This window comes from Lissotriton vulgaris, chromosome 10, assembly GCF_964263255.1.
Source record: "Lissotriton vulgaris chromosome 10, aLisVul1.2, whole genome shotgun sequence".
NCBI classification, from domain to species: Eukaryota; Metazoa; Chordata; class Amphibia; order Caudata; family Salamandridae; genus Lissotriton; species Lissotriton vulgaris.
This window is the reverse complement of record NC_141698.1, coordinates 946,638,121-946,662,677: the sequence shown is the minus strand read 5'-3', so window position 1 is coordinate 946,662,677 and position 24,557 is coordinate 946,638,121. Positions and strand designations below refer to the sequence as shown.

At 42.0% G+C, this 24,557-nt stretch overlaps 1 protein-coding gene across 8 annotated transcripts in view; it reads right to left on the bottom strand.

Moving 5' to 3' along the window:
- The window catches only part of SGCE (sarcoglycan epsilon), a 255,774-nt gene that overhangs the window by 134,541 nt on the left and 96,676 nt on the right, over positions 1-24,557 (bottom strand). For all 8 annotated transcript variants that reach the window (XM_086941944.1, XM_086941946.1, XM_086941945.1 and 5 more), the window contains one exon: positions 19,578-19,735. In XM_086941944.1, the coding sequence (XP_086798070.1) occupies positions 19,578-19,735 (158 nt within the window). The remainder of the gene's footprint in view (positions 1-19,577; positions 19,736-24,557) is intronic.

Sequence of the window (24,557 nt, the reverse complement as noted above, 5' to 3'; positions counted from 1 at the left end):
TTGAGCAGTTAAAAAGAAGTTTGTGCGAAGCTCCAGCTTTAGGTATGCCAGATTACTGCTGTACTGCAGTGAAAGGGAAGGTTGTGCATTATCAGTTCTAATTCAGAGACATGGAAAACTGAGAAAGCCAATTGCTTATTTCTCAGCAGTTTTGGACCCTGTTGCAAAAGCTTTGCCAGCTTGCTTAAAAGCAGTGGCTGCAACAAGTGTAAGTCTTGAGCAGAGTGAAGGAATCATTATGGGGTTTCCTGTTAAAGTGTATGTACCTCATTCTGTTGAAATTCTTCTTACCAGAAGCAAGACTCAGCATTTGACATGTAACAGACTGACTAAATATGAGAAAACAATTCTGGGACCAGATAATGTTTCTATTGCAAGATGTGTGAATCTTAATCCTTCCACATTATTGCCTGATTGTGTTGTTACTGAAGTCAGAAATTAAATTGACATTGATCATGAGTGCTTGGATGTTGTAGATTATTGCACCAAGCCAAGGCAAGACATAAAAGATGTTCCTTTGCCAGAATCTGATTTGGTTTATTTTGTTGATGGTTCCTGTCTGAGAACAGAAGAGGGCATTCTGAGAGCAGCATACTCAGTATGTACAGTATCAGATGTGGTTGAGTATTCTCCTCTTGATGGAATTCGTTCAGCTCAAGTCGCAGAATTGATTGGTTTAATTCGAGCCTGTGAAAGAGCAAAAGGGAAAAAGATTACAATAGTGACTGATAGTCAGTATGGATATGGCGTAGTCCATGACTATGGCCAGCTCTGGTCTCAAAGAGGTTATCTAACGTCTGCGGGAACACCAATCAGGAATGCAAAATTGATCAAAAGATTGATTGATGGCATTCAGTTACCAGAAAAGATTGCTGTCGTGAAATGTGCAGCTCATAAAAAGGGAAACGATTACATCACTAAAGGCAATGCTTATGCAGATGAGATTGCGAAATATTGTGCTAAAAACAATTATTCAATCAATCAGGAAAAAGACCAAAGTCACGTTCTGAACTCTCTCATGCTAATATCTGTAGTTGAAACATGGCAGGGAGTTAAAGAACTACAAGATGAGGCAGATGACGAAGAGAAAAATACATGGCTAAAAGCAGAGTGAAGACAGCGAGAGGAAGATGGAGTTTGGGTTTACAAAGATGACAGACCAGTAATGCCAAATTGTATGCTTGCTGACATGGCACGGATGTACCATGGTCCAGGGCATTTGGGAAAAGATCAGATTATTCAGAGAAACATGGTTTAGTACAAAATTCAGGATTATTGCGGAATCGCTTTGCCAGAGATGTTTGATCTGCCAACAAATGAATCCTAACAGGAAAACTGTTGTAAGCTTGGAAACCATAGGACGGGAGGGTGGTCCTTTTACCAGGTTACAGATGGATTTCATTGACATGCCACCACACAATAGGCTCAGATATGTGCTTGTAATTGTTTGTCTGTTTTCAAGATGGGTGGAAGCATTCCCAACTCGTCACAATGACTCAGTCACTGTGGCAAAATTACTTTTGAGGGAGATCATACCTAGATATGGTTTTCCAGTGACTATTGAAAGTGATCGCAGAACGCATTTTGAAAACAGATTGTTACAATTGATTTGTGAAGCGTTAGGCATTGAACAAAAATCACATTGTGCATACAGACCAGAAGCATCAGGGGTTGTAGAACAAATAAATGGAACTATCAAAAACAGAATTTCTAAAATGTGTCTTGCTACAGGAGTGAAGTGGACAGATGCTCTTCCACTGGTTCTGATGTCTTTAAGAAGTACTCCTGACAAAAAGACAGGCCTTAGTCCTCATGATATCCTGATGGGTAGAGTTATGAGGCAAGCATTTGTTCCAGTTGGCAAACATTTGAGTATTAATGATAGTGCAATTATTGAGTACTGTCAGAACTTTTCTGATGTAGTGAATTCTGTATTCCGTCAGGTGGGAACAGATGTGATTACAAAAGAGAAAGAACAAGTTCATGATCTGTTACCGGGAGATTGGGTCAGAACAAAGGTTCATCGAAGGAGAAACTGTTTAGTACCCAGATGGCAGAAGGCAAGACAAGTGATACTTGTTACAACAAATGCTGTGAAGTGTAGAGGCCTGAAAAGGTGGGTGCATGCGAGTCACACCATTCGTGTACCTCCTCCTGATGAATTTGATGAAGAGAGTGATACAACTGCAGATTCAGATTCAGAAGGAGATCCTGAAGATCTAGATTCTGATGATCAACAAGAAAATCAACATTATCTGAAAGATTCAGATGCGAATCAGGCATTGAATGAAAAAGATCTGGAAATTGTGACTCTAGATCCAGAAAATGATGAAAATCTGCTAGAAAAAGAATCTCAAGCAGAGAAGGAAGATTCTGAAGCAGAAAGAGACTCTGAAGCAGAAAAATCTGAGCAGGAAGAAAATCAAGTCCAGGAGAGTATTGAAAAGCAGGCTGGAAGCTCTGAAAGCAGGAACAAAACATCTGAAACTGGGAAGTTGAAAGTAATCCCTGAAGAAGAGGAAAAATTACCAAGTACCAGCTACAAAAATGATGTTCCTAACGGAGTGAAGCTGCGGAGTAAAGAAGTTGTTCCTAAACAAAGAATAGAAGTCTCAGAAACTGACTCCGACGAGAGTGATGAGGAATCTGAAATAAGAAATTTCAGAAAGAGAGCTTGGAAAGCTGAATGTAACAAATCTGTGCCAAAGACAAAAATCTTGAGAAAAGGAGATATTTGGCCAAATGAAAATTTGAAGTTCAAATTTGTGAAGAATTCTAAAGAGCAGGTCAACCAAATTACAAGCCAAAAAGGGGCTTCTGAAAATGAAAACGAGAAAGGAAAGAAAATTGAAGTAATTAGTGGTAAAGCAAAAAGAGTGATTAGACCTAACCAGAAGTATAAGTCACCAGAGTGGACCTATATTATAATTCCACATATAGTGGATGTTGGAAGTAGCAGTCAAGAAGATTTAGATCTGGAATAACCCAGTGATAATGATTAAAGTTATTTTCTTTTAGATTAGGATTTATTTTTGGCATAAGGCTGAAGAAATTGTGTTAGGTGACATAAGGTCGAAGAAATTGTGTTAGCTGGGAGACACATTCATGTGACGCAAGGTCCAAGACAAGCTGTTAGAGGGTTACTAAAAAAAAAAAAGTAAAAGGGGGAGATATTAGTTTAGTTAGTTACCTACATTACTTATATTATTCACAAATTTTAAAATTTTTGTTTTTGATTTTTGATTCTTCGTTTGAAAATGCCTAGTTCTGAAACTTCTAGGTGTTCCATTCTAAGGAGATGTTGTAAAATGTCTTCAATATGTGTGGTGCTTTTAATCCTGGTTTGGTTAATCTTGGCTGTTGTTTACCCTTTTGGTATTGATAAAGAGAAATATAAGGTAAATATGACAAGTAGAGTAGAGACTAAACAGGAAAAACTTGCTGGCAAGACTAACAGAGTTATTGACCATAATCCAGAGATCCATCAAGATAGATCTGTTGAAGATTTTTCTGGCCATTCCTTCTCTGGACTGCTATCTGAGTATGCTAGAGTCATGAATGTAAAGGATTGTTATGTCTGTGTGAAGCTTCCTGCTTCTGTATCAGAGGGGGTTACTTATAATATGTTACCCCCTCACTTATGGCATCACGTGCAGTGTGATTGCTAGCTTGTTCTATCAAACAGGACGCCTGGAGTACTTTTACTCAGATTATGATGAGGTTTTTGCAAACCTCAAAGTTGTAAATAGCTTAAACAAAGTCAGACCTGCAAAGCAGATGAGGGAATTCTTTTTGGTGACTAATGAGCTTAATTATGAATATGCTTATAGAAACAATTTAACTTGCAAAATGAGACCAGAAGAAAAGACTTTTCTTAACATGGTTGAAGAGAGAAGAGCAATTTATAAAAGAAATGAAAATCTGAAACATGCTAAATCCAAATTTTGGCAATTAGAAGACGAGAAGCTTAATGGTGTTAACACAAATGCTGCTATTCATATAGATGAGCCAGTTAGTGGAAAATTTTGCATTAGAAGAGATAACACATTGTACGATAATCTTTTTGTGGGTGCAAGCCAATGTGAGGATACATACCTTATCACAGGGGGATGGGGATTTAAAGGTGGGAAAGATCCTATTTTTCCTGGAATGTACTTTGTTTGTGGAAATAAGGCTTACTTTAGCCTCCCAGACCATTGGTATGGGACATGTTATCTTGGATTAGTTTTTCGAAAGATTTTTCATGTTGACAGAAACGCAAAGGGTACCTTTGTATTTGGTGAACACCTGAACAGGTACAATAGGGAAAGTTTTACAGAGATCATAGGAGATATTTTTGGCGCAATCATTCCTATGGTAGGAATAACCCTGAATGCAATCAAAATAAGAAAGGTTTCTACAATAGTAGATAGATTGTCAACTGACACTGCAAGTGGTTTCAAATTAGTAAACACAGAGCTTGTTGCTACTAGGAGCATGGTTATGCAGAATCGTCTTGCATTAGACATTCTGCTTGCAAAAGAGGGAGGAGTCTGTGGGGTCTTACATGTCCAGCATTGTTGCACATACATTCCTGACAAGAGTTAGAATATTGAGACACTTATTAAGAATATCACAGAATTTCATTCAGAGATAGAACCCCTGGAAGATGAAAATTTCACTGAGCGTTTAGGCAAAACATTTCAGGCAATTAAAGATTGGTTTTCAGAAATTGGTGGTTCCTATCATTGGCAAAGTACTCTGTCCAGTAATCGTTATCATTATGGTGTTTCTTATGTTGAAAATTAGTTGCATGATTCACAAGAGGAAGAAGCATGTGAGGGAAAAGAGGAGGATTTATAAACTTAGAAAGGAACAGGAAAGAGAGATTGAGTTAGAGGAGATGCGAAGGGCTCAATCTGAAGATACCAGAGAGTTCGCTGAAACAGGAGTATAGGGAAACTAATACTGAGAGATTTTATAATGTGGCTTAACTAAATTTGGTTTAAAAATTTATTAAATTTTGGGCATTGTTTGGGGATTTTAAAATCACCAGATGAGGGAGTTGATGGAGAGAGTTACAGAAATATATATAATTCTGGCTCGTGAAGTTGAACTTCCATAATTTGATTAATCATATTAATAAGTTGTTGCATGATTTGTATTACTAAACCAACCTAGAGTAAAATCGCAGACACCAATACACGGGGTTAACATTATGTGCTTTAATGTTGCATCTGTAAGTTTGTTTTAAAATTATTAAGTAATTTTGTTTTGTTTGTCCTATTGTCTTTGTCAACATTAATGCGGTTGATTTATTAATAGCATGTGCTTATTTTATATGTGCTTTTGTCTATGTTGTCTCTTTTTATCTTTTTCAAACACATGGAGAATCCTGCTGGACGTTATCAAGAATGGTAGATTTAAAAACGCTGCTTTTCTTTTCGCTTTCTGCTAGGCAACATTAGACAAATGGGTTAACATTAGCAATGGTGGATGGGTAACAGAATGACTTTCGTTACCTGAATTAATTATTGTTTTGTGTTTGTTTGAATACTAGCCCGTGAGAAAGGCTTAAGGCCTACTGCTTTAGGAGAGTGACCGAAAAACCTGTCGTGAAAGAGCTGAGCACAGTGAAAGACAAAGTGGAAAAGTTCTGCCACGTTGATGTGTTCTTTGAAAGAAAAATGTTACTGTGCAATGACAAGCAAAGGCGAGCTCTGATGGTCCTGTTCAAGGACGGTGACAGGATTTAAGATTTCTGCCAAGCTGAGGAAGCGGCAATGAATTGATATTATTTGTAGCACTTCTGAGGAAGCTGGATAATGGTGAAACTATGAACAATGGAGCTGTAGATGTGCTCTGGACTTGGTCAACAGTATATGACCTAATGTGGTCCGACATTTGTCATCCAATGGCGTTGCTGGAAATTTCTGAAATATAACATTTATTTTAGATTAGTGAGTTAGAAAGGTATAAAACTTGGCCTCTTGAGTGGAACGTCGCTGTCTTGTTCCTGAGGGCGAAGTGCTGTCTGATTTCTTGGGACACGTAAGATGAACTAATTTGAATATCTTTTCTTTTCAGGTCAGAGAGCTTAACTTAGGGAATTAGGATTCTTAAATAAAATGTTTGCTTTGTTTATGCATTTTGGGCAATTTTGAAATGCCAGACTAATGTGCCGATATCATAATAAATGCTAATAAAAGAAATTAATTCTAATAAAAATGACTATGCTTTGAAATAAAAGTTAATAAAGAATTCTTTGATATGTTCTAACTTTAAATAAAAAGACTTAAAATGTCAAGCTGGTCTTGATTTATTTAGTCGTTACCATCAGTTGATTCATTGGCCAAAGTGGCTTAATTAAATGTTCTGTTCTTAAAACCATGGTTAAAAGTTACTTACTGCAGTTGTAAATATTGTGTATATAAATATTAGATAGATTTGATTAATTAGGCCACATGATTCAGTTGCTCAATTTCTGTCTCGGTTTCTATGGGCCTTGTGTGAGTTTTAAATATAATGGTGAATATTAGGTAGAGAGTGGTGTAGATCGAGACAGAATTTTTATAGGGGCGCTGGATCAAGTGCATGTGAGAATACGATCAGAGAATGTCTACTCTACGCCCCGCAGATGAGAAACACCTTCTCATTTCCTTCGTTAAACCTCATAAAGCTATAACCTCAACTTCCATTGCAAGATGGGTTAAAACGGTCATGAACTTAGCAGCTAATGATTTAACAAAATTTCAAGCTCATTCTGTTAGAGGTGCTATGGCCAGTAAATCTCTATGGTCTGGAGGTAAGTTGCATGACATTCTTAAAGCGGACGATTGGTCGAACGTTAGCACCTTTACACGGCACTACCTCAAGCCTATCGAACATATTTCTAATGTAGTGTTACAAAGCTACCAACATGCATAATTTAGCCTTCATTCTTGAAATTAAATTGCGATTCTCCTATTACCATGACTAGAGAATCTGGACATGGAGGCTGACATTATCCCACCCATCCCATTTCCTGGTGTTTGATATTTTCCTCAACAATGCCTATTTGTTTATGTTGATACCTATGATGATTATTTATCTAGGTGTTATATTTTTTACTTCTTCTGGAGACATTTACTTCTCTCTCTTTTCAGGTAACCCTTCATCATAACCGCCCGTCGCTTTGGTTTACTCCCCATTTGGGTACTTACTTCTTCACGCCTCCACAAGGATCTTTTAGAAGTTTTAAAAGTCTTCAAACCGGAACCTCAGAAGTTTATTATAGCTCTGAACTTACTTATTTTCTCCTCGTCATTTAAAAGAGGCAGATTGTTGCCAGCTCATGCCATTATATGTTCTTTTAATGTTCTTTTCTGGAACCTTAGTATTGTGATGTATGCGACTGCTTGGAGACTGCATTAAAAGGTCTGCATAATGTCATCCTCTGTGTCTTTAATGAAATCCACATTCTCTAGTCATGGTAATAGGAGAATTGCAATTCCTGCTGTCTCAATTTGGTGTTAACATATGACCCACTAACCACACCTTTACAGGCTACGACCGTCTTTCACGTAGGTTTATAAAAATAATTCACTTTCTTAGGCACTTCAATATATGGCCCTAGATTATTATCAAGACCTGCTCCAGCAAGACTAGGCGAATGCAGATGTCTGGAAACTAATACTGTGAAATTACAGAAACACTTTTCACAAATATTCTTACCATGCATTACTTTAAGCTTTGGAATTGCCAGTCTTTGTCCAGCCTTTTTAGTAAAGAGTCTCTTCATAAGGTGATTGTTGCAGTTATAAAGGAATATCAGCTGTACCTGTGATTAGTTTGGGGGCCATGCTCCTTGGTCACTGACTGGGGAGGAGGCATTCCCCGTTGCCCTCTGACTTGCCTGAAGGGATGAGGGGATTTGAAATTAGGTTTCCAAAGGGAGGGAGGCGAAAGGACACTATTTACCACTCAGGATGGTGGAAGGTCCAGTAGCAGCTTAGTGTCCGTACTGAGTACTGGAGATGCAAACAAAAAGAGGGGATGCTGCACTGTTCCTGGGGAGAGGTGAAAAATTAGGGAAGATTTAAGGAAAAGATTTACCTGGCGTGACCAAGGGTGTTACAATGGTACCCTGGGGCATCCATTATGTTGGATGTAATTGCCTCACACACCCCGAAGAGTGTCATGCTTCATCATCGGCGGTTGCTCCTCGTCGGGGAGGCGGTGCAACCCCCGACGGGCTCACCTCAAAGAGGGGCTCTTTGGCGGAGATCTTTTTCCAACTGCCTTGTGGTGAAGTGGGGGTATGTGGGCAGGATGGTGTATTCCTATTGAACTGGTTAAAATGTAGCAAGGGGTACCGGAATGAACTTTATTCTGGGGGTCCTCTGGCTACAGTTAAAAGGTGGGGCTAGCTTCCTAGGTGTCAACTAGTTAGGGTTGTGTGACCCTAGAAGAGGCTAGAAGTGCATGTGGTCAACATGTTTCTCGCTAAGGCTATAGTAACCGCGATTATTCAGGACCAAAGTGAAAACAACAACATGCTAGTCTCATATATGTCGTATTTGTTACCTTAGTGGATCCTCCTATGCCTAATGGTCATGTGTTAGAGGCCACATGAGGGATCGGCGGTGTGGTACTACAGAGTTGAGCCCTTATGATGTGGCTTCAGCGCTCCGAGTCCGTGCGCGATGACCTACCCCTTACCGCCGAGCTCGAGTAAAGGAATATCAGCTGTACCTGTGATTAGTTTGGGGGCCATGCTCCTTGGTCACTGACTGGGGAGGAGGCATTCCCCGTTGCCCTCTGACTTGCCTGAAGGGATGAGGGGATTTGAAATTACACTCCATTGTCCATGGCCAGGGAACTGGCATCACCATCTCCCCTGATGACCTGCCTTGATGAATGCCATTGCGGTGGTTTGGCTCAAGCCTAGACCTAGTTTAGCCTTGCACAAGGTCCAGTGGGGTTGACTAGTGTATATCTTGCCTCATGTTGTGTTCTATCGATGATCTCTTGTGGAGCTGCCCTACTCCCTAATATGGGAGTATGTAGGGCGCACAATATATCACATCTTACAGCTATTTCATGCAAATCTATTCAGGGCAGAATGTTGCCATGCAATGGCAAGATGATGGAACTATTGTTACATGTAATCCACATTGCTGCACTCAGGATCACTTCCTTCATACCAATGTTAAGCGGGAATTACTAGATGACTGAGCCCCAGAAAATTGAAAGCAAGTGGGGAAACATCCACAGACACGAATCATGGAATAACCAGAACAGAAATTGGCCTTCTTTTAGAGTCCTCATAAACGTGTACTCAATTGCCATGGGCAGAAAAGGAAAAAAACTGTAAACACTAATAGGGCAACTCTGTTGTCCCAGGACTATTCCATGATTTTTGCAAGAAAATTTGTTGCAGTGAGCTATTACAACTCATAAAGAATTCTAGGTAATATATGGAATGGGCCGGGCTGAGACATGGAGACGGAGCATACAACAGAGGAGGGGGTAGTGTCAATTCAAAAAGCATAAATCACAGCTGGCTATCACTGCTGCCATTCAAGTATGTGCTGGATGATCAGTCCTGCAAGCTAATACCCATCTTGCTGAGAGACTGCATGATGTTTGTTGGGGCCAACCAAGCTGCTGAACAAATGGGGGAATTATTGTATGTGAGAGACAGAAAAAGGCATCCAAGATTTGCCAGATCGCTTCAAAGAAGAACACTCAAGCGTTGTCGATATCACTAGCCTCAGGCAGATATATTAAGGCCATGGGCTCTTGACATACTCACAACCCCCAACTATACTCTCCATAGGCATAACGCAACTAGCCACAAGAAAGGTATTCACTGTTCTGAAGCTTGCCCTTCTTTATTGAGCGGCAGTTGTAGACTTTTCTACAATCATGGATAGGAAAGTTCATAAGCCATGGCAAAAATGTTCTAAATTTAACCAGCAGTTGCACAGAAAGGAAGCTCCAGATACAGAGGTTTTATTGCATTTATAGAATCCATTTCTTTATTCATACTGATAAAGATTTTATATATTGTGCCATGCCCAAATGGTGGATGGTATGTGTTTGATGGTTAGTCATGTTAGTTCAGTATACTCTGATGACCCTTCCTTGTCTGCTCTTTTTGATTCTTCCTTATCTTCAATTAATCTGCCTGGGGGGGCACACTACCTGGCATTCTTCCTATGAAAGGCATATTCTGTTGGGTGGATGGTAGCCTACTATAGCCTACAGGCTCTTGTGTGCAAAGGTTTGTATGAAATTATCTAGGGATTGAATGGCATTTATCTTGTGCCTGGGATGCTGGTCATTGGAATGTTTCTAATACTTTGGCCCTCCAGTTTGTGTTTGAACTGATGTCATGCAAATGTTTTCACGCTTTTTTACAGTTGAGATTGTTTATGTTCCATTATGTGGCCTAACTCAGTTGCAATATCTGTCTCACAATGATTTTGAACATTTACCCCTGTTCCACAGATAAGGATGCATGTGAAATCATTGCACCGATAGATATCTCTGTGCCTTCACCGTTGTCTTATGCATCGCAGCTTACTTCACCCTGCTCAAATCTACTGATGTAAGCACCGGGTGTAATAAGGCAGGCACTGATGCAAATGTGAAACGACATGTATATATACAGAGCAATGCACATTGGCAACAGAAGGGTGCTACTGCATCCAGGAGGGATAGATCAATGTCAAATGTCTTCATTAATCTCGACAAAAGGAATATCCAGTTCAATGTTGCTTTTGGGAATGTCAGCCCGTTGATGTAACTGAACATGTCATAGTGAAGATATTGTGCCAATAAAATAAGAAAAAGTTGCATAGAATAACTGAAGAGAACTTTGCCTGTGAGCCCTAAAAATGAAGAGACCTTTTTGTGGGAAAAACTGTTATTGAGTGGGATGTAGGCCTGGGTGACCTTTGTAACAATATTAACATTTAAGGTGAAGTTTTGGACACTGACCCCTCTTCTTGCATATTTATGTATACTGTGGCATATTACAAAACCAGTGTCAGTGCCAGACAATATTATACTCATTTAAGGAAATTTTGCAACAACGCTTAGTAATCTTCCTATTTGTCCTGAATAGAGTCGCAAAAAACATGATTTCATGAGCTGACAGGGCAAAAATTGCATTCTGTACATTCAGAACTGGTGAAGATGTGCCCAACACCAATGCAAAGCTGCAGATCTGAAGGACAATCCTGACATTTAAGATGGACATGACTACCCTCCCCACTGGCATCCAGACACCAAAGGTTTTGTCCTAGCCCTGCAGCATCTAGGAAACTAAATTGAAACAGCTGCTTAGCTTCCTCCAAAGTTATTTCACAGAAGGACTGGCCAATGTAGCAGAGGATGGCATTATATTGAATGCCAACCAGAGTCCAAAGACAACTTAACTCCCTGTCATTCGTTGATATGTTGGTACACAGGAAGCCATTTCCAAAATGTGAGATATGGGCATTGAAACTGGCAATATGTTTTACCCATGTGCTATGGAGTGTATGATGGTGTGTAGTGGAATTATGTGGCTTGCATTGGAATTGTTAGTTGTGGAATTGTGTGGTGTGGAGTGGATTTCTGCAGTGGGATTATGCAGCATGGTGAGTAGTGAAAATATGTGGATAGTAATTATGTGGTATTGGATGTACTGGAGTAATGTGGAGTGGGATTGTGTGTTATGGAGTGTAATTATTTGGAATGGTATTTTGTGTTGTGGAGTGGTATTTAGAGACACAGCGATGGACTGCAGAACTCGCAGACACTGGGAGAGACAGATTATGGGAGATACAGGTACATGGGAGAGACAAGCACATGGCAGAGACAAGCACATGGGAGAGACACGCACATGAATCACAGATACTGGGAGACACAGACACTACAAGTACCTAAAGAGGAAGAGAGAGCACAAGGAATGGGGAAATCGATCGGCAAACTTTGGGCACTTGGCAGGGCGAGAGAACACCTGAAAGGGAAAAAAGACGGAAAATAAAGAGGTCATCAGGCATGCAGAAATAACGAGACCCTGAACATTTGTCAGGGAGAGAGAGAACACTGGTGTGGGGAGAGGGGTGAATAGGTATATGGTACACCTGTAAGGGAGTGTGAAAACCTAGAAGAAAGAGAGGGAGCATGGGCATGGGGAGATAAATAGCCTTTGAGTACTTGTCAAGCAGAGAGAACGCCTGCAAGAGCGAGAGAGAACACTGTGAAGAGGGAGGGCCAACAGGCCTGGGTTAGTAGATTGAAAGACCTAAGGCATGTGTCAGGGAGACAGAGAGCACTTGGAAGAGAGAGAGACATGGAACACTTGTGAGGGAGAAGGGAATGCCATGCACGGGGAGAGAGATGCATAGATATGGGATACGTGTCAAGGGGAGAAAACATCTAGATGAGACAGAGAGAGAGAGAGAGAGTACGTCTGGCATGAAAATAACTAAAGCCCCCCCTCCGGGCACTAGTCGATAACAGAGAGGGCCTGGCAGTTAGACAGTCTGGAGGGGCACACAATAGGTAGAGAAGATTCCTGACAGACTTACAGGGTGAGAGAATGCCTAGCAGATTCTCAGAAAAGCACCCAGCCTTTGTGGTGGGCCCAAACTCACCGGTAATCACCACAGGTCAGGCAAAAAGCAATTAATTTTTTCATGTGATCATGGAGACAGTCTTCCATGTTGTACTCAGACAAAGCTACCCATCAATCTGTCTTAGAGCTAGGAGAGCTATAGCTTGTACAGTGTCTTCAAATGGAGCTTTGTGATTCACAGGGCAGCGCGGGCGGATGGTCGGTCACTAAGTGAGGCCTAGCTCGCGCTCATCTGGTGCTAGTGGGTTGTGGTGGGCTGAAGGGCGGTCTTTGAGACTCGAGCCAGTAGAAAAACTGCTTGGTGGAGCTGTTACCTGTGCCAAAGCTAACGTCCCTGAAACCCTGGCTGTTAAATAAAAAAGAATAGAGACCCGTGCCTTACATGAACCTGCCTAGCCCGGACATCAGCGCCAAGACACCTATGAGGTATTTGTGCGCTTAATCAATTTATTAACATAACATAATGTAATACATTTATCAGTGGCTTTTAGTAATAGTGCATGACCTTCAGCTGCATAGAATCTAGGTACATCAGAATGTTCTATTTGTATGCCTCCTAGAAGTGGAAGGGAAGCTTAGAAATAGTGTTACATCCCGTATGTTGTTGGTGCCGACATGCCTTTCTATGCCTCCCCAAAACTGAATAAACCACAGTAGTGAGAACCCATCAACCACATTGGGATTGGGGTAGGTAATAGAGTATAACACTAGTCACCCTACGCCGTCTCTTGCTGATCACTTTGTCACTTGCGTCGCCACCGTGCACATCACTAGCACCACTTGAGCACCAAGTACAAATAGGGTTGTTTTAATTGAATAGTTTACAGTGCTGATACAACTGTAACCAGTCCTCTTCCTGTTTTGGATAAACATGATGCCTTGAGCACATTTACAACTAAAAATGAGTCTCCTTTTTTCTTGTCTGATAATGTTGTTTAACCAGTGCTTAATTTGTAAAATATGAAGTGTAGGTGCTCACAGTCTTTATTGAGGCCACACCCACTTCCTGAGCTCCGCCCACTCCCTCCAGTGGCCCCACCCACTTCCCTTTATTGGCTCTGCCCACATCCACAAGCCTCAACACATCAGAATCACCTCCTCCCTTATTGAGTTCCGCAAGAAGATGAAGGGCTGGCTCTTCACAAAAGCAACTCCGGCACCTCACACCTACACACCTGCCCAAATCCCTGGATACCCTCCTGGGTGATTAGTGCGCTATACAAATTAATATAACATAATATACCATATTGGAAGCCTATGACAAAAACTTAAAAGTGAACTAAAATTAGAGAAAGGTCATTTGAGGACTTGAGGCAGCTTTGCAAACATAAGAAAATGTGCTTGCACTGCGCTGTTTAAAAGAAAGAAAAGAATGAAGGAGGGAATACATTAAAGAAGGCAGTAACAAATGCAGGCAGGAAGAGGAGCACTGGAGTAAGGAAATAAATAAGTAATGGATCAAAGAAGGAGGAAATAAGAAAAGAATGTGAAAGGAAGAAATGAAGGGCTAGAGGGAGAAACACACCATGTATGTTTGTAAAGCACATATTCACTAGAGGGGGCCTTGACACCAAATTAAAATTGTTGTTATCTAGCTCATCTGCACTAATTTTATCTAAAGATGAATGACTGAGTGGCCACACCAAGATTTCAATTTATGACCCTGAGATAGAACACAGATTCATGGAGTAGATATAAACATATGTGCAAGAAGGAAAAAATTAAAAGGGAGAGTTCTAAAGGCAAAGATAGATGCAGTAGACAATGTGAAGAGAAATGTGGAAAGCAGAGTTTGGGATTGCAAGATTGGAGTGGAACGTGATGAGAAAAAAAAGTGAAAAGAGGAAAAAGGCAAGAGAAGAAAAGCGAACAGTGGGGAGCGTATGAGAGTATAGTGAAAGGGAAAGATGGAAAGGTGAACAATGAAAAGCATGTCATGAGGGGGGTGGCGATTAAGAGAAAACGCAGCTGTAGGGCAGAAAGTGAAGTAAGATTGGAGAGAAGTGAAGGTGAGAGGTGTGAAGGGGAGGAAGAAAATCAGATACTGAGATAGAGAAAGCAAAGAGTACACCTCTGCTTTATTAAATACACAGTCATTAATTATCTAAAGTTGAGAGGTGACAAGAGTGTATCATTCTTGTCTCATCAATGCACAGCAGTGTTGTCCAAGACCCACAATAGCGATTCTTTAACTGCGTTAAGTTTTATGCCATAAAAAGATGTTTTGTTATGTCACATTAGCTATTCCTGATAAAACATAATAAAGTGTCAGTTATACCATTGGGATTACGCCTTGATGGAGAGCCACATTCTATGCTTCAAACAAATAGTTCTATTACATGATCAGACTATAAGTCGCAAAATCCCACAGCTACCTATTTTCAAATGAAGTCAGACATTCAACTCCATCCAGACAGGCTTCCACACATACTTTTTAACTAATAAAGCACAAAATGCAACTGAGTCTGCCACCTGTGCTATATTAGGATTGTAATTTATGATCAGCGAGTAACAAAAGGACGTCTGTGACAAAAAACAGAAACCCACTAAGCTATCCACATAATATAGTTCTGTCATCTGCATGGTACATGTTCTACATTACCCCACTGAACTACAGTCAAAACTGCAACTAGACAAAACGCTGATCTCTTTCCAACAGGGACAGAAGGGTGTAAGTATGCAGCAGGGGTTTACGGGACATGGGTCTTTGGAGGTGAAGAGAAGGTGTGGGGCGATAGATCTCAGCAGGCTTGTGGGGTTGGGGGGGAGGTACAGAGCGCCCAACACAGCCTAGCCCTCTGATAGCACGTTTTGAATCAATGCTATTTTTCTCCAGGTCAAAGCTGAGAAATTCCCTGTGTATCCTCTCTCTGGTTAGGGGGTAATTGGGAAAGCCTCCTGGTTTGAGTTGGCAAGACAGAAGGGCTTTGAGGTCTCACGTGCAAACTCAAAGTATGGATACTCAGGGTCCAGTGCATCCTTTAATACAAAGCGATGGTGGGGTGGGGTGCTCTTAGAGTGAGGGAGGGAGCCAAGGGGTACTGTAACAGGAGTGTGAGAGTGTTGTTGTAGGGAGGGGCATTGTGATACAGAGGGGAAGGGGGCTGTAAGCAGAGGAGCACTGAGATACAGGTGAGAAAGGCATTGTGGAGAGAGGGGCACTGGGATAGTGGGAGAAGGCCACTGTGGAGAGAGGGGCACTGTCGGAGATAGCGGTGGGGCACAGTCACAGTGGCAGGGATGGGAGGTGTTCTTCAAGGTGCTTGTGGCTGCAACAGTGCCCATTGCAGAAGGGAGAGGACGGGTATAATAGAGATGTGATGGTACTGGGAGAGGTAGGAGCGTGGTACTCATACACTGACTGGCAGGAAGAAATGTTCTCACTTTCGGACCACCCTCAGCTGCTTCCCGTATTTTGTTATTAAGCTGCAAGGCCTTGTCTGGGCTCCTGAGGCAGGCAGCTACTGGGCAGTTTCCTGCGGGTGCCACTGTGCAGGAATTTATTGATGGTGTCCCATGGCCAAGCACTTTTCTTTCACCTGTAGGATAACAGTTGTGTGTAAAATAATGCACACACAAGTCACCTAACCTTGCAGCTTTGGCTACACTGGAAAGCGCAAACTGCTGGGTAGCGCAGCTGAAATTATGCTCCCAGTTCATCGTTCGTGCAGTTTATACTGTGCATTACACAACACACCTGCCCTTCCCCCACCCTGAGGACCAGGCACTGGTGCACGCCAAAGCAAGCACACTAGCAGCATGAACCAAATCTGAACGTACAGCTGCACAAGCCTCGCTCGAGGCTGGGGCTTTTTAATGGCCTGTGCACAGTGCTGGCTGTGCATGGGAGAAAAATGTGTTGGACCCGGCCCTGAGAAATAGGTGCCGGTGCTCAGCACCTGAAAGCACCTGCACAAATTAAGCACTGTGTTTAACATATCCTACGTAATTGTCTACAAATAATACCAGTTGGGATATCATATGTTTATACTCTATCCCCAAAACTGAAGTCATGGAAGGGGCAGAGAGGCACAGAAATACTGTTTTAGGCAATATGGCTAACTGTGTATGCTCTTCCATTTTCCAGACTCAACTTTATGATATTTGAATGTTGTGCATGGAATGCCGCAAGACTGGAAGCAGCGCCATGTAGGGACTGGGAGGACGTTAAAGCATTGTGGGGGAGATGCTGGGAGGGGGTGAAACAAACAGAGCTGCAGGTGTTCAGACAGTGTAACACGAGCAGTGTGCACATGCACCCTGCAACATAAAAAAAGAGAACGCAACACAAGGGGAAAACCACTGCAGAGAAAGGATACCCGTAATAGGCTAATATTCCAGAGGAGGAAACTTAACACAAGAAGGAGGGACATATAAGTAAATGAGCCACAGAGAAACAAGCTTTTCAGAACAAAACTGTTTAACAAATCAGCAGTGGGGTGCGGAAAGGGGCGGAATGAAATCCCATATAATGAACACAGCATGTCTCGAAGACACAATGCATATGCTGCCTAGACGAAACCTACAAACTAAGGGCTACATGTATCAAAGTTGTAGATTGCAAATACCTAAATGCGAATTTGTGAGAATCGCAATTAGGTAATCGCAATTTACAATGTCTATAACTCAAAGAGTTTCAGATAGCGATTCCTAGGGTGTTGCAAATCGCTCTATCTCATTAATATTAATGAGGTGGATCACAATTTGCGACCCCATAGGAATCGCAAAAATCACAGGGATGGTGGCATGCTGGGGTCAGCAGACCACCATGTCCGTGAGTGCTTTGAAAACGAGATGCTTTGCAAAAAGAAAAATGAAAAGTTTTCATTTAATTTTTTAAGAGCAGGCCATGGGACCACAGCCTGCTCTTAAAAAATGCTTTTACAAACATTCACAAAGGGGAGGGGGTCCCCTGGGGACCCCTTCCAATTTGCGAATGGGTTACCACCTACTTGAAGAAGGTGGTAATATGCAAATGGTTTGTGACTGCATTCACGGTCACAAAACATTCATGCATACCGTTAGGATTCGGTATTTGGAAGGGACGCCCTAAACACGCCCCTTCCAAATACCAAATCGCAAACCCATTTTGCGATTACCGAATCACAAATTAGGATTAGATACATGGCAAGAGCATTTTTTGCATTCGCAAATGGGCTGATTCTGAGAATCAGCCCGTTTGCAAATGCAAAAAAACTTGATACAGGTCCTATGGGTTTAAAAAATGCTGAATTTGCAAAGCATGTCGAAGTTGGAAAACAGCCTTTGATACTAGCACAGGCCAATCGAAATTAAAAGTGAGGTTAAAAAGTGTAATGACTAACATAGAACTCGTCCTAAAGCATTTGAGAAGTTGATGTAAGAAAAAAAACTATATTCAAAGTAATACTTTCAGTTTTAAGGTAACAACTCTTGAACACATGAAATATTGCATTGTAGGCATCCACCTCGCCTGCTGTTTGGGCCTATAACTTGGGCGCAAAGCCTTTAACATCTCATACAATATGAGGAAGATGGGCTCTAATGCCATTAGAACAGTCCACCCACTGAGGGTTGTATGTTCCAACACAAAGGGAGAGAAACAAAAATGCAGGTACTGGAATGTTGGAGAGGAAGGCCTCTAAGAGCCGTTGTAAATCAGACAACTGTAAACCACTAAAATGTTGCATTTTGATTGGATTCTAGCCAGTCGATAGCAACAGAGTAGATATATAGATTTATAGATAGTACCTGAGACAGGCCACATTACAATATCAGTCCACAGATCACTACACATCCTTTTAATAAAAGCTGCATGTGGAAACCCCAGAGTTCTACTAAAGGACTAGAAAGTTCAACTAGCTTACAGAATGTGCCTGCAGCGGGAGGTATGCTACTGGAGTAGACATTTTAAAAAGTTAGGGGCATATTATCAAGATAGGGCCTTACATTATCGCCGCTTTTATCGGCAGGAAACTGCTGATAAAGCGGCGAAAATGGGCTTGATAATATGCTCTATGAATTCCAATCGAAGCCCATTTTACATGTCTTCACATCTAACATGGGCTTCGATTGGAATTCATAGAGCATATTATCAAGCCCATTATCGCCGCTTTAACGGCAGTTTCCTGAAGATAAAAGCGGTGATAATGTAAGGCCCTTTCTTGATAATATGCCCCTTACTTTCTTGCGCAGAAGTTTAAATATGTACACGAATACTGGAGAAGGGATGCCCACCTCATTTAAAACGTACTTATCCATCTTTATCGTAATATTCCAAGATTGCGTGCGAACTGCCCAAGTGGCACCTTTAAACTGCAACAACTTGAAATGGGGCGTCATCTTACCCCAGCCAGATGCACAGCTATGTTCCACCTCTGTGGAGTTATTTCATATCTTCCTCAATTTTTTTTACCTTATTCCATATAATCCAACTTTTTTCTCTCTTTTTAAACAACTCAAGATTTAATCCACAAGCGCAATAATGTGCAATTTTCCAGGCTTCTCATATTCAAATTGTGCCCATCCGGACCTCTTATAAGAATACGACTGATGCAAGATTTATCCAAGGCAGTGTTTATTATAAAACCCAATGTATTATTATACATATTAATTAAACAGTCATCACAAATAAAATTCAAAATATCATGTTACATCTCATCATGACTATCATTGTATGGAATAAGGTAAGGCAAATGCGGCCGCAAAACAATTGTACATGGCAGTGAGTCTCGCTATTAGGAAGGGAAACCTCTTCCTAATAGCAAGAGTCGCAAATGCTATTTTGCGAGTCAGTGACTCGCAAAATAGCGTTTGTACATTCCAATGCCCTTTTTTGCAGTTGCAAACGGGCCAATCTTCCTTTTGCGAGCGCAAAAAAAGGTCGTACATCTTGCCTCATGTGTTAGACTAGCGCATTATACAACTCCTCAATACATAAATATTTGTAAACTTTTGCAAACTCTATTCCCCTGGTCACATAAATAAATGTGTCATGCCACAGTACCTCAATAATGGTTGGTTTTCCCACGTTGTCAGAAGTTGGAGATCCGTAGAGCACCCCATCGCTATACGTAGTCCTCTGAATGTAGCGAAGCCATCCTGGTCTGTCAGGGAAGCCCATTAAATTTGTGTTGAAGGTTATAGGATCATTACTCATTTCACCTAAATAAGATAAACCAATATAATCCCATGTTTGGGTCAATTCAAATAAATTGTTAAGCATATCTAAATGTGAAAGCAATAACATCATCTATGATCATTTATGCAGTAATTTAGGTTTATTGGTAGTTTAAATAATATTTACTGCCACCATTGGCAGCTTCTAAGCGCTGAAGTTGATGCATAGTACATACAGAAATGCATATTCATAAAAAGGATCTAAAATGAATATATCAACGACCTTCGCCCACTTGTTAAATTTTGGAGACCTCCAATGTCTTCAACAAACTTTTGCTGCTGGAGTGTTTGAGCACATACATGCAAAAACAATGTTTTTCACTTTTATTTGACAGAAGTCAAGGGGTACTTCACTTTTTTAATATATGCTAGAAAATGTAGCTGCAGATAAACTTCATAATGAAATGAATGAAATGAAAATAGATTTCTTAAGCGCATGGCTGCCCAAAAGCGTCCCAGCGCTAGTACACACCATACGCTTCCATGACCTCAAACAGCGGACTCAACCTCCTCTTGGAAAAAGGAATGTCTTTAGAGATTTCCGAAACTTCTGGAGGCAGGGTTCCAGGCGGAGGGCAGCAGGAAGACCATTCCAGGTCTTGGCAACATTCACAGAGAACCTCCGCCCTCCTGAGCGTGCTCTCCTCACTCTGGGGATGGTCAATAGATTGCTCCCATCGGAGCGGAGGGCACGGATGGATTTGTATGGACATATAAGGTCTCTGAGAATAGGGGGACCCATTCCCTGGAGAGACTTGAAGGCGATGGAAAGGGCCTTGAATTTAATTCTCTCACGGATGGGGAGCCAATGGAGAGCTCTAAGAGCTGGTTTGGCTGAGGTTCTTTTCGCCGTGCCGGTCAGTACTCTGGCCGCCGCATTTTGTACTCGCTGAAGGGAGTTAATGGCTGATTCAGGGGCACCGAGCAGCAAGGCGTTGCTATAATCCAGCCTAGACAGTATTAGCCCCTGGATCAAAAGTTTCCTAGAGCTAAAGGGCAGAAGAGGCAACACCTTCCGGACAGAGCGTAACAGACCATAGCAGATCCCTGCCACTTTCTTAGTTTGTACTCTGAACGTTAGATCGGGTTCCAGCCATACCCCCAGGCTCTTAATTTCATTCTTAGGTTGGGGCGCCTCCCCCAGACAGGGGGGCCACATGGTTTTGGGAAGGGAGGTGGAAAGATTACCCAACATCATAAGTTCCGTTTTGGACCCGTTGAGTTTCAGCCGTGATTCTGTCATCCACGCCATGATACTTGTCAGACAACACCCAAATCTTTCTGCCGCGTTTTCATGGTGGGATAGCGAGACGACAAGCTGGGTGTCGTCCGCGTAGGTCACTATTTTCACCCCGAAGGGTGAAACCACATCCTCCAGTGGGGCCATATAGATATTAAAAAGAGTCGGGCTCAACGAAGAGCCCTGCGGGACTCCGCACTGGAGGGGGATCGACTCGGAGAGGTGCGTATCATCGCAGACCTGGTAGGACCGACCATTCAGAAAGGAAGTTATCCAACTTAAGGCCTGGCCGGATATTCCCATCCTAGTAAGGCGTTGAATGAGGATACCATGGTTGACGGTATCAAATGCCGCGCTGAGGTCAAGAAGGACCACAGCTGCGGAACCTCCTGCATCCAGAATGCGTCTGGCTTCCTCTACTACTACAATCAGGGCAGAGTCAGTGCCCTGCCCAGGGCGAAAGCCTGTTTGCGAGTTCTTGAGCAGGTTATGACCTTCTAGGAAGGAGGACAGCTGGCGATTGACAACCTTTTCTGCAATTTTGCTCAGGCCTGGCAACAAAGAAATTGGGCGAAAATTCGCCAGGTCGTCCAGGTCAAGTCCCGCCTTCTTAGGTAGAGCCTTAACCATCGCCTTTTTCCAGCTGGGGGGTACTTCTCCGCCGCCGAAGGAGGCGTTCAGAAGGTCCGTAGCCCGCGGGGAGACGGTATGAGCAATCCGTTTAAGAATATGGATGGGCATAGGGTCAGAGGGGGAGCCACTTTTGAGATTGGCTAATTCTTTGCGGAAGTATTCCTCAGTTATGGGAGTGATAACTTCCCACAGAGGGCTCACACCACTCACGACCTGCGTTGAGGACTCAGAGGGAGGAGCACTGAGGGGGATACTTTGTAGGATTTTTCTGACCTTATTGTCAAAGAAATGTGCAAGTTCATTGCACCGTGCTCTACTCGAAGATTGAGGCAATGAAGGAGAGGGGGTGTTCAAGAGTTCCTTGACTATGGTAAATGTTTCTCTTGAAGAATTAGAGGCAGTCCTAATTCTCTCTTCATAAAAGGTCGCTTTCGTGCGGTTACATGCTCATCCCAGTGCTGTGAGCTTTGAACCGCCACCCCCTCCCCCCATCTAAGCCTCCCAGAAGCTGCATTTCTTCACTTCGCTTAACATGACAGGAGAGGCACTAACATATTCCCAAACATTTGAGAAAATGACGATTGCTATTTAATGTCAGCCCGCCAATATTTAGCTTGCCATAAAGTCAGCATGGCTGGCAGTACGTAGTCTCTCCATGATTCGGACAATTATATTACCTCAACTGATAATTGCAATATCACAGCAAATTTAAAGGCATATCACTGCATTCTTGTTGCCACAGTAGCACATTTCTCTTAAATAATGTGAAATGCACAGAAATCCCCTTTCAGCACAAGCAGCAAATACTTTACATTTTAACCAAAACATCTGAATGCTCTGCAAACAAAATTGTGGAGATGAGGGTGATAGCATTTAATTTGAGTTGAAACAGAGAAGTTGGAGGAAAATAGATGTCAGGCATTAACAAACAAATGTAAAGCTCACCTATTCTCTTTCCCACCTTACTCTTGGTGGGAGGTGCCTTGGACAAAAAAAGACTCTATAGAGGGAAAATACATTATAAGAAAAACGTTGTAGAGAGGAGTAGAATGTTGTTTAGGGGAGTACAACTGAAGAAATTATGTGTGATTTAAAGTGTGCTCTCTGAGAAGAAATTAAGGGGCATATTAGCAAGAGCGCGCGATACATATCGCAAATCGCGATTAGGGCATATTTTTCTATACCCGTCTATCGCTGGATCCTATCGCGGAGATAGCGCGTTATTACCAACGTGCATCTCCAATGCGATAGAAAAGCCAGCGATAGCGCCGGAATCCACCAAAAATACAAGTGAAACAGCGATAAAAGTTTTATCGCTAATGTAAAGATTGCTAATAGGCAGGGGGGATTCAGCCTTAGAATCCACCTCCCATTGAGGATAAGGGCTAAGTCAGGAATTTAGCAGGTGTAAAAATTCCTGCGATAACCCCGGTTAGCGCGACTTTTTTCATCGCTAACCAGGGCCGGGTCCTCATTGCTAATAGGTGTTAGGCCTGTTAGCGGCTGTTTCCGTGGTCTTTTGGTCGAGAACGTCTCCTTTGCGTGTCATTAGCGATAAATATCGCTAACATGCAAAGTGGCACTCAAAATAGTCGCTTTCGCCAGAAAGCTGTCGCTAACAGCTGTTAGCGACAGCTTGCTGATAGGGCGATTAAAATAGGGCGATTCAAATATCGCCCCTTTAGCGGCAAAAAGTGCAGCTAAAGCGGTGAAGACACCCTTGCTAATATGCCCCTATGTTTTTTAGTTGGGCAGAACATTTTTCATTTGTGTTTTTATTATAGGTGATGTGTTTGACTAACGCCCTCACAAGGCCATATGAGTTTCCCTTAAATCGTGGTAGGTATCTTAGGAGCATCTTACTGAAGGAAGATCACAGTTTGACTAAGGACATCGATAAGGGGCACTCAAGTAAATAAGCTGATATCTGTGCCTCTCAGAGGCCATGAAGACAGCTACAACAGAAAGTCTGTTTTGTAGCTATACTTTGCTCTTCCTGCCGTTTTACTAGCCCCTCAGGAGTAAATAGGAGGCTGGTGATGGGCTACCTATTTGATAAGGGTTCGAACATGTAATCTCATCGAAGATGAACAAGTGTGTGTTATCACTTCCATTACCCAGACAAGGTCCACGGACCTGGGCACATTTACTTGTCAAGTCACACGTTAAAAAATAATCAGTTCCTTCCTCTAAAAATCTTTCTGTGTGATACATAATACCTTAGGCTGTGTTGTCTTATTTTAACCAAGATTTGGGGTGTTATATTGCTATTACAGTGGACTCTCACATCTTGATTTTGGACAAGGCTTCATTATCTACAGTGAAGTTTTGCTAGAAGACAAACATAAGTGTCACAGTAGTACTATGGATAGCTTGTATGCACAGAGCACAGCTACGGGGTGCTGAAACGGTATATAGTACAGTACCTCTTTGAGTCACCTTACTTGGTATTCGGCACGCAAGCTCATTGATGGTGCCTCTGCTTTAGGTAGATTCTCCATCTGTGAATGTGAAACAGACCCCCCAACGGAAGTGTCAAGTTTGACAGTAACACAAGGCGAGTGTAGATAGGTGTTGCAGAGCTACACACACATACACTATACATGTCAATCAGGGGTGACTTCAACATGAGGCATGGGACATGGGTCATGCTGTACGGCCAAAAGCACCAGATATGCCAGTACTCTGGAAGGGGCCTGCTCCCATCGATAAAGATTAGTTTGTATGGCCATGAAGTCAGTATTTCTCCAAGGGCTGTGATTTAGTTCACATGATTACCGGTTGCCAACAAGGTGGTCTAGCATTTATACCTTTAAAATTCTAAAAAAAAACTGCCCTATTCAAACCTTCTTAAACTCTGCCTACATTGCCATGAGCTACAAACTTTTTGTCCACAATGTGAAAAACTGGGCTCACAGCAATCTTGATGAGATT